General features: G+C 63.1%; 1 protein-coding gene across 1 annotated transcript in view; it reads right to left on the reverse strand.

Annotated features, from left to right (window-relative positions):
• LOC101930988 (SCO-spondin) overlaps nt 1–18,498 on the reverse strand; it is a 121,619-nt gene that overhangs the window by 67,574 nt on the left and 35,547 nt on the right. The window contains 15 exon segments of the mRNA XM_065582380.1: nt 42–197; nt 403–544; nt 4,357–4,454; nt 5,024–5,242; nt 5,516–5,635; nt 6,225–6,279; nt 6,593–6,752; nt 11,298–11,448; nt 11,591–11,773; nt 12,371–12,511; nt 12,982–13,134; nt 13,718–13,955; nt 14,817–14,891; nt 14,893–14,909; nt 15,525–15,647. Of these exon segments, the coding sequence (XP_065438452.1) occupies nt 42–197; nt 403–544; nt 4,357–4,454; nt 5,024–5,242; nt 5,516–5,635; nt 6,225–6,279; nt 6,593–6,752; nt 11,298–11,448; nt 11,591–11,773; nt 12,371–12,511; nt 12,982–13,134; nt 13,718–13,955; nt 14,817–14,891; nt 14,893–14,909; nt 15,525–15,647 (2,031 nt within the window).

An 18,498-nucleotide genomic window follows, 5' to 3' on the forward strand; every position in this document is an offset into this window, starting at 1 on the left:
CCCGGCCCCGCCCTGCCCCCCAGGCTGGCCCCCCCGCTCACCGCAGCGCAGCTCGTCCGAGAAGTCTCCGCAATCGTCGAGTCCGTTGCACACGGCGCCGCGGGGCCCAGCGGGGACACAGCGTCCGTTGCGGCACTGGAACTCCCCGGTCCGGCAGGGCCTCGGGCCCGGTGGTGCAGTCGGTGCCCCAGGGGGCACTGGGGGCAGGGAAGAGAGAAAAGCAGGTGGGGGGGGGAGCGGGATGAGGCAATTCCGGGTCAGTCCCTGGAGATGCGTCCGCCCTGAGAAAACAACCCTCAACCCTAGGGGGCGCCCTCACCGCACCTGCCCCCTGCCCCCCCCCACCTTCCCCTGCCTCTCTCCGGACCCCCCCCACCCCCGGGAGGGGCCAGGGCGCAGTACCTCTCTCGCAGCCCAGCAGCTCTGCCCGCAGGAAGATCCCGTGGTGGAAGTCGTGGGGGAGGATGCGGACGTGCCGGGCACGGACCATGCGCTGGAAAGTCCTCACCACCGGCGTGGAGTCATCGGCGTTCCCCAGGAACAGCTGCAGGGGAGCAACCGGCCGGCTCAGCCCCACACGCCGCATGCCCCGAACACCTCCCAACACACACACACACACGCGCACACCCAAAACACCTCCCAACACACACACACACGCCCTGAACACCTCCCAACACACACACACACGCCCCGAACACCTCCCAACACACACACACACGCACACACCCAAAACACCTCCTAACACACACACACACACACACACACCCCAAACATACACACACGCCCTGAACACCTCCCAACACACACACACACACACACACACACACACACACACACAAAACACCTCCTAACACACACACACGCCCCAAACATACACATGCACACACCCCGTACACCTCCCAACACACACACACACAGATGCCCCGAACACACACACTCCAAACACACGCACAGGCCCCAAACGTACACACACACCCCAAACACATGCACACGCCTGTGGAGAAAGTCCAAAGAAGAGCAACAAAAATGATAAAAGGTCTAGGAAACATGACCTATGAGGGAAGATTGAAAAAATTGGGTTTGTTTAGTCTGGAGCAGAGAAGACTGAGAGGGGCCATGAGAACAGTTTTCAAGCACATAAAAGGTTGTTACAAGGAGGAGGGAGAAGAATTGTTCTTCTTAACCTCTGAGGACAGGACAAGAAGCGATGGGCTTAAATTGCAGCAAGGGAGGTTTAGTTTGGACATTAGGAAAAACCTCCTACCTGTCAGGGTGGTTAAACACTGGAATAAATTGCCCAGGGAGGTTGTGGAATCTCCATTACTGGGGATGTTTAAGAGCAGGTTGGACAAACTCCTGTCAGGGGTGGGCTAGATAATACTTAGCCCTGGTGTGAGTGCAGGGGACTGGACTTGATGACCTCTCGAGGTCCCTTCCAGTCCTATGGTTCTATGATATGCATGCCCACCCCCCAATCACACACGTGTGCACACACCCCAAGCATGTGCACACACACAAAGACACTCGCACGCACAGAAGTTCCTGCATATCCAAATGCTCACACAGCCACCGCCTCACATACGCCTGTGACGAAGTGGGGGGTGTGATGTTATTGATATAATCTGGGACCATATAGATCATTGTTGCAACCAAGGTCCTGTAGTGGCACGCAAATCTTGTATAAAGGGGGTCAAATGGGGTGTCTAAGTCAAGGTTATGGTTTACTGGTTATGATTATGCTGTCTATATGTGTGTATCACTTTTGTAGTTGAAGTTATGAATATTGGCTCTATACTGTCTGTATTTCAAACTTATGCTATGCTGCTGGGTGACATCCCAGACAAACTGGTGTTAGCTCTGCCTAGCCTGTTTGATGGCCCATTAAGGACCATCAGCTATACAATGGACCCATTGAGAGAAGGCAGATACGCCTTGTAACTCAGCAAAGTATGCAGGGACTGGCCCATGTGACTCCAGACTCCATGTTGCTGTAACTTTCCGCAGTAAGAACAAAGAGGTGTTCTTACACCTGGAAAAGACTATATAAGGCTGATGCCTCATCTCCATCTTGTCTTCAATCCTGCTTCATACCTCTGGAGGAACTTTGCTACAAGCTGAAGCTTTGAACAAAGGACTGAGGACCCATCCCAGCGGGGGATGTATTCCAGAGACTTGATTTGAACCTGCAGTTTATTCCATCGCTGCTGCAAGCCTGAACCAAGAACTTTGCCATTACTGTATGTAATTGATTCCATTTAACCAATTCTAACTCTCATCTCTATCTTTTTCCTTTTATAAATAAACCTTTAGATTTTAGATTCTAAAGGATTGGCAACAGCGTGATTTGTGGGTAAGATCTGATTTGTATATTGACCTGGGTCTGGGGCTTGGTCCTTTGGGATCAGGAGAACCTTTTTCTTTTACTGGGGTATTGGTTTTCATAACCATTTGTCCCCATAATGAGTGGTACTGGTGGTAATACTGGGAAACTGGAGTGTCTAAGGAGATTGCTTGTGAGACTTGCAGTTAGCCAGTGGGGTGAGACTGAAGTCCTCTTAGTCTGGCTGGTTTGGTTTGCCTTAGAGATGGAAAAAACCCCAGCCTTGGGCAGTAACTGCCCTATTTGAGCAATTTGTCCTGAGTTGGCACTCTCAGTTGGGTTCCGCCAGAACCGCATTGTCACAGGGGGTTTTCTTGTTTTCTGTGGAGTTTCAATGGTTTGCATGCGGAGGGGGTTTCCCTGGGGGTTACTGGTTTAACGAGGGGAAGGGAGAGGGAGTGTGTTTTGCAGAGGTCCGGAGAGAGGACGTGGGGACCCAGCCGATGGCGGGGAGGATGGATACCCCAGCGACCGGTGACCTGGTGACCCAGAGGCCCAGCTGAGGAGACGCAGCCGGTTCTGGCCAGTGGGCGGACAATGGGCTGCAGAGTGAGGACCCAGTGACCGAACCAGCCGGTTCCAGCCAGAGGACAGAAGTGAGGAGAGGAGGCCCCGGTTTACGACCCTGTTTACCTGGAGAGAAGACAATGGACAGAGGCGGGGTTTGGGCCCGGGGGTATTAGATGCCCAGCTGGGAGCAGGGGGGCTCGGGGCTGGAGAGGGGGAGCAGGCAGAGCCCACCTGGATACAGGGAGACTGGGATGTGCTGGGCTGAGGGAGGCCAGGCCTGAGGCCCTGAGAGTTTCCTATGCTGTGTTCAACTCTCAATAAACTCTCCTGTTTCATGCTGGCTGAGAGTCACTCCGGTCTAGAGAACAGGGTTGCATCAACCCCTTCGGGGGTGGAGGCCCCGGGGGTCCAGAGCGAGTGGACTCCCTGAGGGGGTCCACAGCAGAGACAGACGTACTAAGGCTCAGAGAGGTGCGGCTCCAGGAGGTGGAGGGAGGGGCCTGACCCCGAGAGAGAGTGGACCCCCGAGAAGGGCTGTGGCACTGAAAGGGGCACCCCCCACGGACCGCAAGGGGCCAAGAGTGGGCACGGTCTGTGAGTCCGTAACAACGCCCCCAGGGGCGCAGACCCCTGGAATGAAGTAGGATTTTTCCAGAATATTTTGTATGCAGTGTGCGTGCCTCAGTTTCCCCTAAGCACTGCATGAGTAGCTGGGGGGGGGACGTGTTTTCTTTGTAGAAGAATCCAGAGTTCCATGTGGGGCCTGGGCCCAGACAACAGCCCAGTGATTTGTTACCTAGCGACTGAGGACCCTAGCCCTCTGCAGGAAGCCAGGATCAAAGAGTGAGGCAGGAGGAGAGGGGCAGCCCTGTTTGTGGAGGAAGAAGAGGAACAAAGACTGAAGAGTAGGGGGGCGATGACCTGTGGGTCATGGGCGGCTGGAGACACACTTCTGGACTGGGGGGAGGGAGGGGACTCTACAGAGGGGTCTGAGCGCACCTGGGCTCTGGTCACACCCCGCAGGACCCTGCTGTAACGTTCCCCTTCTCTGTGCTAACCACGGACGGTCTCTGTGGCGTCCAACATCTAATAACCCTCCTGCTCTTACCCCGCTGCCGAGAGGCACTGAGTCTCAAGGGGTCAGGCCATTGGTCCCTGCGGGGGTGCAAGCCTCCCAGGGTGCGATTCGAGTGGGCTGGCTGAGGGGGCTGAAGGCTCAGAGCTGCTGTCCCAGGAGGCGGGGTGGAGGGGTCGGGGGCTGATGCCAGCGAGGGAGCGTGACACTAAGGGGGCAACGCTCTAACGGGGTCCTCCCAGGGGCCAGCCACCGCTCCAGAGCCGCCGGGGAGCACCGGCCGGTGGAGCTGTGACAGCCCCCAAACCAACCTCCCCCGGAGGCCCCGCACGGCTGCTGGGGGGCTGGTTCGGGGAGGTACCTTGGGCTCCGGCTGGGCGTCCGCAGAGACCTCCCGGTACTCGTGCCACCTCAGCCCGTCCGTGCTGAACTGCAGGAAGAAGCTGGTAACGTAGGCGTCCGAGGAGCCTGCCCCCTGCACCACCACCCCTGGGGGAGGAGAACAGCACAGCTCAGCGCCCCTGCAAGACACGGGGCTCTCCGGGGTACGGGCCAGGGAGACCCAGACTCTGTGAGCCGAGAGCTGCCCCTCGGCAGCAGGGCTATGGGGGGGCGGATCTGATGCCAGCCCCGGCAGGGCCTGGCACCCCGGCTGCACAGCGCCACACGGTCGGTCTGTCGGGATCGCCGAGGATCGTGTGGAGATCGGCTCCAAGGATCATCCCCAGCCGCTCACCTGGAGAGCAGGAGCGAGCGCTGCCAGCCCTGGCCTGGCCAGCCGGACGGCTCAGCCTCTTGTCCAGTGGCAGGGAGTCCCACAGCCAACCGCCAAGGGCTGAGGGTGATGCCCCGGCTCGGTGGCGCAGGAGGTAACCGGGGCCTGGGCTGCCGAGGGCTCTGAATTGGCACCGCACTTTGCCCAGCGCAGGGCACCGAGCAGCAGGGGATGTGCAGCCTGGCACCAGCCCCCCAGCACTGCCATGGGGCTCTGGGGTGTCCTGCGCCCCCCGGAAGCCAGGGAAGGCCGGGGGCTGGAGCGTGCCAGGCCAGGCACCTACCTGTGAGGTTCCTGGGCTCCAGCAGATCCACCTGCAGGTAGGGCGGCTTGGAGAGCAGCTCGTGGTACACCTCTGCCTGGGGCCCCCAGCCCTGCAGGTCCGAGCCTGGGAGCACGCGGTTGAGGCGCCCGGCGTGGGCAGGGTTCTCCGGCTGCTGGGAGGAGGCTGTGAAGCAGCTGGCCGGTAAGGAGGCCAAGCCCAGGGGGCCGTAGCACCGGTCTGGCGGACAGAGACGGGGGTCACGGGCGCTGCTGCGTGCGCTGGGGCAGAGGCAGGCGGCTGCGACTGGCCGAGGTACCCAAGGGAGCCGGGCCGGGCGCAGGGGTTGGCAGCAGGCCTGACTCAGGAGGTGCCCCTGCCCCGCGCTGGGAGTCAGAGACCGACCTGGCCCCATCGAGTCCATCCCAGACCCCGCCAGCCTCTGTCCGAGTGACCCCCACGCACACGCTGCCCGTGGGGGAGCTCCCGGGGGCCCGTGGAGTCAGCACTTACCTCCGAGAGGGGGCAGCGGGAAGGTGATGAGAGGAGGGCTGGTGGAGGCAGCCGGGCTGGCCAGGGTGGTGCCCGGGGGCCCGGCCGTCTGGACAGCAGGCGCGCTGGTCCTGTTCTCACCTGAGCAGGGTGACAGGATTTCTGCCTCGGGCCCTTCCACTCTGTGCCTGACACACCGCGGCCCCCGCCCAGCTCCCCCGCACAGCCCTGGGGGCAGGAGTCCCCCACGTCCCTCCCTTCCCCCTCCCCACTGCCTTCCATCCCAGGGGAAAGGGGCAGCACATCTCAGGAGAGCCCCGGGTGGGGGGCTGCAGAACCCGCCCCATGGGCGGCCCCATGCTGGGGACAGCCCACGCTCCGCCCAGACCAGCACCGGCTACTGGGGGGCTGCAGGTCAGGTCTGAGGGGCATCAGCATGGCGGGGGGGTGGGGGGGGGGTGGCCAGGTCGGGATGGACGGGGGGCGCCGGGACTGGCTGGGGCATGTGTTGTGAGAGTCCCTCCCCTCCTGCCCCCCAGCGCCATGGATTCACGGGCCCTGCAACCCCTCCCACCCCGGACCCCCCCAGCACCATGGAGCCCCGCGACCCGCCCCTGGACTCCTCCCAGCACCATGGCCCAAGCACAGCAGCATTGCCCCCTCGCCCCCCCAACGCCATGGAGCCACGGGCCCTGCGACCCCACCCGGCTCCCCCCAGCGCAGGACTCACCCGCTTCAGCGCAGTAGCAGCAGGCCTCACCCCTGCCCTCCACCAGCGCCCGCCCCTGTGGGGAGACGTTGGAACCAGCCTGAGCCTCGGAGCTCTCTGGGGTGCCAGCCCAGTGCCCACGCCGCAGGGCAGCCTGGCTCCGTCACAGCCCCTCGCTGGGGCTCCAACCAGCCCTGCCCTGAGCTGGAGACGCCGTGGGAGGGTCACGCTCAGACCCCTCAAGTCCCCATGAACCCCCAAACCTCGCCCTGCCCCCCCCCAGCCAACCGTGCCCACAGCCCTTCTCCAGCAACGCCAGCTCCCAGCATCTGGGGCTGCACCCCCGTGGTGACTGGGCCTCAGAGCGCAGGGCTGGGTGCCGGGCTCACCTCTGGGCACCCCACGGTGCTGTAGGGGCAGTACTGGGAGCACTGCACCGTCAGGTTGGGCAGGCATTGGCACACCTGACACTGTCCCGATCGCCAGCGGTCGCCAATGGGGTGCGACCGGCCGTGGTGCTCGCACTCCTCACACGGATCTGTCTGGCACCTGCACGGGGAGGGGCAGGCAGAGGGGCGCGGTTAGAGCTGGCTGGGGGCACAGCGCCAGCAGGGAAGGACTGGGGCTTAAAGTCCAGTCCCCTGATTAGAGTGCCTGGCACCTAATGCCCACTGCCCGGTGCCCACCCCCAGAGCCCACCTCAGCCCTCTACAGAGCCCACTGCCCACCCCACCCCCAGAGCCCACTGCCGACCCCTAGGCCTCTACCCAGAGCCCAGTGCCTGGTACCCATCCCTAGAGCCCACCTCAGCCCTCTACAGAGCCCACTGCCCACCCCACTCCCAGAGCCCACTGCCGACCCCTAGGCCTCTACCTAGAGCCCAGTGCCTGGTGCCCATCCCCAGAGCCCACCTCAGCCCTCTACAGAGCCCACTGCCCACCCCACTCCCAGAGCCCACTGCCGACCCCTAGGCCTCTACCTAGAGCCCAGTGCCTGGTACCCACCCCCAGATCCCACCTCAGCCCTCTACAGAGCCCACTGCCCAATGCCCACCCAGCCTACTGCCCAGTGCCCACCCCCAGAGCCCACTGCCCACCCCAGCCCCCTACCCAATGCCACCCCTAGGCCTCTACCCAGAGCCCACTGCCTGGTGCCCACCACAGCCCCCTACCCAGAGCCCAGTGCCTGGTACCTACCCCCAGAGCCCAATGCCTGGTGCCCACCACAGCTCCCTACCCAGTGCCCACCACAGCCTCCTACCAGAGCCCAGTGTCCACCCCAGCCCCCATGCCAAGAGCCCGGTGCCCACACTCAGCTCCATACCCAGAGCCCACTGCACAGTACCCACCCCTACCCCCTCAGTCCCCATATGTAAGGTCTGAGGCCTTTCTCTGCAGCCATATTAGGTGGGAAGCTGCCATGAGCCAAGAAGCAGAAAGTCACATCCCCACATTCCATCTAAATTACAGTAAATCAATGTCATATCGGGCTATGAAGAAGGTGCCTCTCCTAATAGCACCCACCATCCCCAGCTGAGCAAGGAGACAGCGTTCTGTCTGGCCAGGAATCGCTTCTCCACAGCTGTGGGGTGAAATCCCTACTTGTAGATAAATCTCTAATAATTTTCATATGACTTTACATTGTGCCTCTTCATATAACCTTGTGGTGGGTCACGTGTGACCTCTGTTTTCATGGGACTTTGTATCAAAGCCTCATTTAGAAACTTTGCATTGCCCTTGGTATAATATTATAGCCCCTAAGGATAGAATAAGATAAAAGAAAAATTTCTTTTTGCTAGCAGTAGAACAAGAGCTCTCCCCCCCCCCCCCGCCCACTCTTAATCAATTGCCCTGTTGAATGAATGAGGTGTGGATGAGCAAGGCATGGAAGGCAGCACCTCCAGACAGCCTCAACTGTTGGCGAGGGGCTGGGAGCCAGACCCAAGGACAATAAAACGTGTCAAGTGGGCTCATTGAAGACAAGCAGACATACCGACAGCCTCGGGGGTTAGAAGCAAGCACCTTCTTTTGGAAAAAGAACAGGAGGACTTGTGGCACCTTAGAGACTAACAAATTTATTAGAAAAAAGAAGAACAGGAGGACTTGTGGCACCTTAGAGACTAACAAATTTATTAGAGCATAAGCTTTCGTGGACTACAGCCCACTTCTTCGGATGCATATAGAATGGAACATATATTGAGGAGATATATATACACACATACAGAGAGCATAAATAGGTGGGAGTTGTCTTACCACCTCTGAGAGGCCAATTAATTAAGAGAAAAAAAACTTTTGAAGTGATAATCAAGCTAGCCGAGTACAGACAGACAGTTAGATAACAAGTGTGAGAGATTCAATGTTTGTAATGGCTCAACCATTCCCAGTCCTTATTTAAACCGGAGTTGATTGTGTCTAGTTTGCATATCAATTCTAGCTCAGCAGTCCCTCGTTGGAGTCTGTTTTTGAAGTTTTTCTGTTGTAATATAGCCACCCGCAGGTCTGTCACTGAATGACCAGACAGGTTAAAGTGTTCTCCCACTGGTTTTTGAGTATTTTGATTCCTGATGTCAGATTTGTGTCCATTAATTCTTTTGCGTAGAGACTGTCCGGTTTGGCCAATGTACATGGCAGAGGGGCATTGCTGGCACATGATGGCATATATCACATTGGTAGATGTGCAGGTGAACGAGCCCCTGATGGTATGGCTGATGTGATTAGGTCCTATGATGATGTCACTGGAATAGATATGTGGAAAGCTTTCGTGGACTACAGCCCACTTCTTCGGATGCATATAGAATGGAACATATATTGAGGAGATATATATACACACATACAGAGAGCATAAACAGGTGGGAGTTGTCTTACCAACTCTGAGAGGCCAATTAAGTAAGAGAAAAAAAAAACTTTTGAAGTGATAATCAAGCTAGCCCAGTACAGACAGGTTGATAAGAAGTGTGAGAATACTTACAAGGGGAGATAGGCCAATGTACATGGCAGAGGGGCATTGCTGGCACATGATGGCATATATCACATTGGTAGATGTGCAGGTGAACGATAATCACATCAGCCATACCATCACCTCGTTCACCTGCACATCTACCAATGTGATATATGCCATCATGTGCCAGCAATGCCCCTCTGCCATGTACATTGGCCAAACCGGACAGTCTCTACACAAAAGAATTAATGGACACAAATCTGACATCAGGAATCAAAATACTCAAAAACCAGTGGGAGAACACTTTAACCTGTCTGGTCATTCAGTGACAGACCTGCGGGTGGCTATATTACAACAGAAAAACTTCAAAAACAGACTCCAACGAGAGACTGCAGAGCTAGAATTGATATGCAAACTAGACACAATCAACAAAGGATTGAATAAGGACTGGAAATGGCTGAGCCATTACAAACATTGACTCTATCTCCCCTTGTAAGTATTCTCACACTTCTTATCAAATTGTCTGTACTGGGCTAGCTTGATTATCACTTCAAAGGTTTTTTTTTTCTCTTACTTAATTGGCCTCTCAGAGTTGGTAAGACAACTCCCACCTGTTCATGCTTACAAGGGGAGAGAATACTTACAAGGGGAGATAGGCCAATGTACATGGCAGAGGGGCATTGCTGGCACATGATGGCATATATCACATTGGTAGATGTGCAGGTGAACGATGTGTGTATATATATCTCCTCAATATATGTTCCATTCTATATGCATCCGAAGAAGTGGGCTGTAGTCCACGAAAGCTTATGCTCTAACAAATTTGTTAGTCTCTAAGGTGCCACAAGGACTCCTGTTCTTTTTGCGGATACAGACTAACACGGCTTCTACTCTGAAACCTGTTCTTTTGGAAACACCCTCTTTGCAGCATTGGGGCAACACTCAGAAGAAAGCAGCACAAAGGACCAATGGACACAGACACAGAGTTTGAATCTGGTATAAATTTGCATAAGAGGAAAGCTGCTATAAAAGTGAGGTGTCTTGCAGAGGACCCCGGGTCTCGTCTTGTCAACATGGGAGCATCGATCCGGATGGGCAGAAGCCCGGCTCCACCCCCTCCCCCATCTAACTCACCTGGCCAGTGAAGTTAAGGGGAGCAACTAATTGGTAACAACAAGACGGAGTGTGTTTGTGTGTGTGTGTGAGTGTAAGTGTAATATATTATATGCATATGATACAGTGTTAATGAATACACGTATTACTAATAAATGTGGCGTTTTGCCTTATTCCCCCTGAAAAGATCCTGTGCAGTACTTTAAGTACAACATACTTCGGTATTGTTTTGTCCTTATGGTCCCCACTTCTCTCTGGTTTATCTGTCTGGTGCTTTGATTGTTTCTGGCTGTTGCATAATTAATTTGACAAGATTTAAATCAACCAAGGTGGTGGGGTCTGACAGGGTCAAGAATGATGGTGCAGTATGTTAGGATTGGTCAGGAATGATTTTGTAAGACTTCAGTGAAATGATTGGTTAAGGTGCAGCTAAGCAGGACTCAAGTTTCACTATATAAACTGGGGTCCAAGGGGAGCAGCTGGGAAGGAAAAAGAAAGGCAACAAAGGGAAGAGAAGAAGAAGAAGGAGGAGAAGGAAAGAGCGGGAAGGAGAAGAACTCAGCCCCAAGACACAGCCTAAGATCAAAGCCGCTACGAATCCTCAGCACGATGGGAAGGTCAGCGGCCAGAACCCAGGACGAGACCGACCTCGCCGGGAAAGTCCCGCTGCCAGACCAGGACCGGGGAGCTTGGTGCTGTAGGCTTAGCGTGTTACTCTTGCTGGTGATGGGTGATAGAGGATCAGGCTATTACTGCACAAGGCTTTCCCTGGGAAAAGGCCCTGCAGCCCCCCGCAGAGGAGTGTGCCCGGAGCCCTAGGAACTGGGTAAAGGGGGAGCCCGGGAGTGTGCGGTAACACATGCCCACTGCCGGCCCCCCCCAGGCCCATGCCCACCGCCCAGGTTGCTGCTCAGGGGCTCCTCTGAACTAACCCAGCCCGTGCCGAGCCGCCCGAGGGCCATGCCGAGCCCCTGCAGAGAGCGGCTGCCCCGTTGGAGCCCCTCGAAGTGGCCCAGCTCCGCCCCGGCGTCCCCTCAGCGTTACCTGCGCGCCTTGCGGTAGATGCCCCGGCACTGACGCCCGTTGCCGTGCTTGCTGGGGTTGTTGGGGCTGCGGAAGGACCATTGGATGCTCTGCACACCGCACGGGCCCAGGCACTCGCCCCAGGGAGACCAGGCCGACCAGCCGCAGTTAACTAGAGACAGACACAGGGAGGGGGCGTGAGACAAGCCCCCGCAGCCAGGGGCAGTGGGACGCAGGCGAGCCAGGAACCAGCCACCCGCAGGCTCGGGAATGGAGGGGGAGAGCCGGGGAGCCCGGGGCCCAGCCCCACCTACCAGTGCACTCGGGGTTCTGCCGGCACCGCTTCATCTGCCCGTCCTGGCAGGCGCAGATGCGGCAGTTCACCTTCACCAGCTGGCCGGGCCAGTGGCGCACGCCCTCCACCAGGCACGGGCACTCCCGGGGGCGCACGCACCGCTGCTCGCTGTCCAGCACCAGCCCCTCCGGGCACCAGCAGCCTGCGGGGGGAGCACAGGGGCGGGTGAGGGCACACGCTCCCTCGGCCCCACTGCCGGCCATGCAGACGCCCGGCCCAGGCCCCAGCGGGGACAGGCCCTGGGTTGTCCGGAGGGGTCAGAGCAGCTTTGCCCCACCACTCTATAGGGCAGAGGGATCTCCACGGGGACCCCACCCAGGGCTACAGTAACACTGGCACTGAGCCACACCCAGTACTGGTGGTTAATTTGTGCCAGGGCTGAGATGTGGCACCTCTGGGCCTGGCAGTTCACAGCCCCGGCACCTCTGGGCCTGGCGGTTCAGAGCCCCCGGCACCTCTTTCATTACAACTCAAACACTGCCCAGTACCCTCCGGCTCGTGGCGCCAGCGTCTGCTCCAGTGCAGACCCACAGGGGTCGGCCTGGTCGAGCTACAGACGCGCCTAGGATAGGTGGGCAGTGAGTGCTGCTAGGCAGACGCACTGCCCATCCGCTGGACCCCCCGCGGCCCTCCCACCCGGCCCCCCCAGATCCCATCCCCTCACCCCAGCCCCCACCCCTCACAGCCCTCCCACCCTGTCCCCACCCTCCAACCCAGCCCCCGCTCCTCACAGCCCTACCTGGGCTGCAGGGCCTGTCCCTCTTGCACTTGCCCTTGCTGGCCAGATCGGCACAGGACATGGGGCACGGGGCACACAGCCTGCGCACCAGGCCTGCGGGGCAGGCGGTGGCGTTGAGGCAGCCTTCCAGCTGGCAGGGCTCTGCAGAGAGACACCGGGGAGCACGGTTAGCTCACTCACTGCCCTGGCACCAAACCCAGCCCCACCACCACAGCCCAGCCCTGGGAGCTCCAGGGGTGCGGCAGAGGTGCCACGGTGCCAGGCTGGGCTCGACCCCTCTCGGGAGCCGGCTGCCAGGAGCAGCTGTTCTGGGCCATGGTGGCAGCATCGTAGGAAGCCCCCCCGCTCCCCCCCCCCCCGAGCAGAGGGAGCTCTGGGGCCAACAGCAACGCAGAGCGGCTCTGGGGGGCCAAGGGCCCCTGACACCCACTCATGGGCAGGGTGGCCTGGGCAGCGAGGAAGGATCTAGGACAGACGGCGTCTGTGGGCTCAGGCGAGTTCCAGGCCACGGGAAAGCACAGAGAGCTGCTCCGCCCCATAGAGCCGCTCCCCAGTGTGGATGCCGGCCATGCCTGGAGCAGGGGACCCCGGCCGCGGCCCCACGGACTCACTGATCTCCAGCGTGCTAGGCGAGGCTCCGGGCAGCTCGGAGCAGTGCCGGCCCCCGTTCCGGGGCGCGATGCACTCCCGGCGCCGCACCACCACCCCGCGGCAGTCCTGGGTGCAGTTCGCCCACGTCGCCCACTCGCTCCAGGCGCCGTCCACTGCAGGGCACAGAGGGGAGAGGGCAGGTGAGACCAGCCCCGCCCACGCACTGCACCAGCTGGAGTACCTCCCGTATCGCCTGCGTGGGGCTGCAGTGATTCTGGATACATCCCCTTCTGTCGCCCCGCGCCCGGCTGTACGGACACCCCTCTGTCTGCCCTGGGCCCAGCTGTACGGACACCCCTCTGTCCGCCCCGCGCCCGGCTGTACGGACACCCCTCTGCCCCTCTCCCAGCTGTACGGACACCCTTCTGTCTGCCCCGCGCCCAGCTGTACGGACACCCTTCTGTCCGCCCCACGCCCAGCTGTACGGACACCCTTCTGTCCGCCCCGCGCCCGGCTGTACGGACACCCTTCTGTCGCCCCACGCCCGGCTGTACGGACACCCCTCTGTCTGCCCTGGGCCCAGCTGTACGGACACCCCTCTGTCCGCCCCGCGCCCCGGCTGTACGGACACCCTTCTGTCTGCCCCGCGCCCGGCTGTACGGACACCCTTCTGTCCACCCCACGCCTGGCTGTACGGACACCCCTGTGTTCACCCCACACCCGGCTGTACGGACACCGCCCCCGGCCCAGTCTCACCTGGGCAGGCCAGGGCGAAGCACTGCTGGGCCTGCGTCTCCTCGCCGTGGCAATGGCGCAGGACGTCATTGGCCCGTCTGGTGCAGACCCGCCTGCGGATCTGCAGGCCCGTCCCACAAGACCGGCTGCAGGTGCTCCAGGGGGCCCAGGGGCTCCAGAGCCCGCAGTCCCGCTCGTCCGAGGGCAGCCAGCCCGAGGCCTCGCTGCCATCCGCGCAATCCGCCAGCCCATTACACACCTGCCGGGAGACCACACTGAGCCGCCCGGGGAGAGGCAGAGACCCACAGAGCTGGGGGGGCGACAGTGATGGGGGGGGGAGACAGAGAGCAGGGCACAGGACAGGGCAGGGCAGGCAGTATGGGTGGGTGAGCGAAGCAGAGACCACTGAAGGGAGCAGGGCACAGGGCAGGGCACAGGGCAGGCAGTATGGGCGGGTGAGAGAAGCAGAGACCAGCTGATATGGGGAGAAGCATATGAGCGGACAGAGCAGCGGGCACTAGGGGGCACTCTGGACTGGCACCAGGAGGCGAGGGCGGGGTGGCGCAGCTGTCCCATGCTGTGAGGATCCAGCCAGCTCTGCCCTGTGGAGAGTGGCAGCAGGGATGGAAGGGCCAGGACGGGAGATGTGGGCCTAGGCATGCCTGGCAGGCTGGCGGGGGCAGAGGAGGGTGGCGCGGCAGCCCCCAGGCTGTCTCAGCAGTTGGGAATGAGGCTGCTGGGTGCCAGGGGTGCGATGAATTGGTGAGGGGAGCATAGCGAGAAGGGGCGTGAGCCTGAGGGACGATCCTCACCCGGGGGAGGGTGGTGCAGATGGAGGCAGGGGTGGGGGGGAGCACTGAGGCAGGCGCAGGGGAAAGGAGGGGACAGCTTGGGCACTGCTAGGCAGGGAGCTTGCATGTCTCAGGCCAGGGCACAGGGGCTATGCCCAGCTCACCCAGGGGCACTGCCCTTCCTCCTCCCTGGACCCTCTGCCACGCCCCGATCGGGCAGCACCTCCCAGCCCCGCAGGCAGGGGAGCGGATCCAGGGCAGGGCTGAGCCAGCAGCCGCACACACCAGCGTCTTGCAGCCCCCTGCCCCCGGCCCAGCCCCAGCCGTACCTGCTTAAAGGGGATGCATTTGCCCTCAGCACACGAGTACTCGGTGCAGGGCCCCACCGTCTGGTTCCTCTCTCCCGGCGGGGACGTGGTGCTCTGCAAGGGGGCGGATGGGGGGCAGTGAGAGGCCCAGCGGATCCGCCAAGCAGAGCAGCAGCCCTCCGCCCGCTCCCCCCGCGCCCGTCACGGCCACGGCCCTCCGCCGGCTCCCCCCGCGCCCGTCACGGCCACGGCCCTCCGCCCGCCCACCCCGTGCCCATCACAGCCACGGCCCTCCGCCTGCTCCCCCCCGTGCCCGTCACGGCCACGGTCCTCCGCCTGCTCCCCCCCGTGCCCGTCACGGCCACGGCCCTCCGCCTGCTCCCCCCCGTGCCCGTCACGGCCACGGCCCTCCGCCCGCTCCCCCCCGTGCCCATCAGAGCCACGGCCCTCCGCCCGCTCCCCCCTGTGCCCATTACAGCCATGGGCCCATTACAGCCATGGCCCATGTAGTTGGCATCGTTGCATCCCTGCAGTACAAGCTCTGATCAATGTGCCCATGTAGCCCCGTGACCCCCCTGTGCTGGCTCAGACCAATCATCCCATCACTCTGCCAACCGCCCCCCCCCCCCCATGTGTTCGGCCTGTGCAGAGCCTGGAGCAGCCCCCATCCCAACAGATGTGCTGCTGGGAGCACCCCAGGCCCATGCGATCCCCCCCAGCCGCCCTCACCGCAGGCTAGCTCGTCCTCGCCCTGGGGGCAGTCGGGCGAGCCGTCGCACACCCGGGAGACGTTCACACACATGCGGTTGTTGCAGACGAAGAGCCCCGGGCAGGGTGGGATCTCGGTGGATCCTGCCAGGGAAGGAAGGGGACATAGTGAGACATAGTGACCCTGCTCTAGGGTGCGGGGCGGAGGGGCAGCACTAGGGGTGCAGGCGAGTGGGGTGTCTGCCGTTGCCTGGGGCGGGGGGGGAGGGGCAGCACTAGGGGTGCAGGCGGGTGGGGTGTCTGGGGCGGGGGGGGGAGGGGCAGCACTAGGGGTGCAGGCGGGTGGGGTGTCTGGGCGGGGGGGGAGGGGCAGCACTAGGGGTGCAGGCGGGTGGGGTGTCTGCCACTGGCTGGGGCGGGGGGGGGAAGGGGCAGCACTAGGGGTGCAGGCGGGTGGGGTGTCTGGGGCGGGGGGGGAGGGGCAGCACTAGGGGTGCAGGCGGGTGGGGTGTCTGGGGCGGGGGGGGAGGGGCAGCACTAGGGGTGCAGGCGGGTGGGGTGTCTGGGGCGGGGGGGGGAGGGGCAGCACTAGGGGTGCAGGCGGGTGGGGTGTCTGCCGCTGGCTGGGGCGGGGGGGGAAGGGGGCAGCACTAGGGGTGCAGGCGGGTGGGACCCGAAGCCAGGACCTGCCCATGTCACCGAGTGGGGCCCCACGGCCAGAGTGTAAAGCCGAGTGGGCAGGGCCCAGGCCAGTGAACGGAGGCTGTTGCCCACTCAGCAGGCTTGGCTCTGTGCCCGAATCGGAGCCCAGCTCGGTGAGGGGAGGGGGGCGGGGGGTTACACCAGGGACCCCAAGGCATAGGTGCGACCGGCCTGCGCTGAGGACTCAGCACGTGCCCTCGGCTCACTCTGCGCGTTCGCCAGACGTGGGGTCTGTGGTCAGTTGGGCTCTGGCGGAGGGGACCCCCAGGCGGCCTTGTCTGCCCCGCAGAGCGCCACCGTCTCCGAGCGCGGCTCTGAGCAGCGGGCGTAGCCGGGCCCCGGGCTGGGCATGGGTCAGCAGCCAGCACAGGGCAGGGCACTTTGCGCCAGCTCCGTGGGGCCCAGTCACCATCGACGGGGGGCTCAGAGCCGAGGGACTGAAACGCCCTGTCCCACTGGCGCTGACTGGCCGGGGTGCCAAAGCCACGGCCTGGCCCACTCACCCAACGGACCAAACGGGGCAGCTGGGGTCGGGGGGCTGGATAGCAGGTATTGGGAGGGAGGAGAGGAATGGAGGCAGTAGTCTGCGTTGGGGGGTCACAGGGGCCCAGGGCAGGGAGGCGAGGGAGATGGCGAGGGGAGGAGGAAGGGCCCTGGGAGGCGTGGGCTGGGTCTCATGGGTGGGGCTGGAGCCAGCGCTGGGGGGGTCACAGGGGGCCCGGAGGCGGCGTGGGACAAGGCGAGGGGAGGAGGAAGGCCCCCGGGAGGCGGGGACTGGGTCTCGTGGGCGGAGCCGGGGCTGGCGCCGGGCTCACCGCAGTTGTCAGTGCTCTTGTCGGATTGGCCCCGGAGCTGGGGGATCACAGGGGCCCGGAGGCGGCGAGGGACAAGGCGAGGGGAGGAGGATGGGCCCTGGGAGGCACGGGCTGGGTGGGGCGGGGCTGGAGGAACGGCCCCGGGAGGCGGGGGCTGGGTCGGGCGGGGCTGGAGCAGGGTCCCGGGAGGCAGGGGCTGGGTCGGGCGGGGCTGGAGGAAGGGTCCCGGGAGGCGCGGGCTGGGTCGGGCGGGGCTGGAGGAAGGGTCCCGGGAGGCGGGGGCTGGGTCGGGCGGGGCTGGAGGAAGGGCCCCGGGAGGCGCGGGCCTGGGTGGGGCGGGGCTTGGAGGAACGGCCCCGGGAGGCGGGGGCTGGGTCGGGCGGGGCTGGAGCAGGGTCCCGGGAGGCAGGGGCTGGGTCGGGCGGGGCTGGAGGAAGGGCCCCGGGAGGCGCGGGCTGGGTCGGGCGGGGCTAGAGGAAGGGTCCGGGAGGCGGGGGCTGGGTCGGGCGGGGCTGGAGGAAGGGCCCCGGGAGGCGGGGGCTGGGTCGGGCGGGGCTGGAGGAAGGGCCCCGGGAGGTGGGGGCTGGGTCGGGCGGGGCTGGAGGAAGGGTCCCGGGAGGGGCGGGCTGGGTCGGGCGGGGCTGGAGGAAGGGTCCCGGGAGGGGCGGGCTGGGTCGGGCGGGGCTGGAGGAAGGGCCCCGGGAGACGCGGGCTGGGTTGGGCGGGGCTGGAGGAAGGGCCCGGGAGGCGGGGGCTGGGTCGGGCGGGGCTTGGAGGAAGGGTCCCGGGAGGGGCGGGCTGGGTCGGGCGGGGCTGGAGCAGGGTCCCGGGAGGCGCGGGGCTGGGTCGGGCGGGGCTGGAGGAAAGGCCCCGGGAGGCGCAGGCTGGGTCGGGCGGGGCTGGAGGAAGGGCCCCGGGAGGCGCGGGCTGGGTCGGGCGGGGCTGGAGGAAGGGTCCCGGGAGGGGCGGGCTGGGTCGGGCGGGGCTGGAGGAAGGGTCCCGGGAAGGGCGGGCTGGGTCGGGCGGGGCTGGAGGAAGGGCCCCGGGAGGGCGGGGCTGGGTCGGGCGGGGCTGGGGGAAGGGTCCCGGGAGGGGCGGGCTGGGTCGGGCGGGGCTGGAGGAAGGGGTCCCGGGAGGCGGGGGCTGGGTCGGGCGGGGCTGGAGGAAGGGCCCCCGGGAGGCGGGGGCTGGGTCGGGCGGGGCTGGAGGAAGGGTCCCGGGAGGGGCGGGCTGGGTTGGGCGGGGCTGGAGGAAGGGCCCCGGGAGGCGGGGGCTGGGTTGGGCTGGGGCTGGAGGAAGGGTCCCGGGAGGGGCGGGCTGGGTTGGGCGGGGCTGGAGGAAGGGCCCCGGGAGGCGGGGGCTGGGTCGGGCGGGGCTGGAGGAAGGGCCCCGGGAGGCGGGGGCTGGGTTGGGCGGGGCTGGAGGAAGGGTTCCCGGGAGGGGCGGGCTGGGTTGGGCGGGGCTGGAGGAAGGGCCCC

The sequence above is a fragment of the Chrysemys picta genome, chromosome 2, assembly GCF_011386835.1.
Source record: "Chrysemys picta bellii isolate R12L10 chromosome 2, ASM1138683v2, whole genome shotgun sequence".
NCBI classification, from domain to species: domain Eukaryota; kingdom Metazoa; phylum Chordata; order Testudines; family Emydidae; genus Chrysemys; species Chrysemys picta.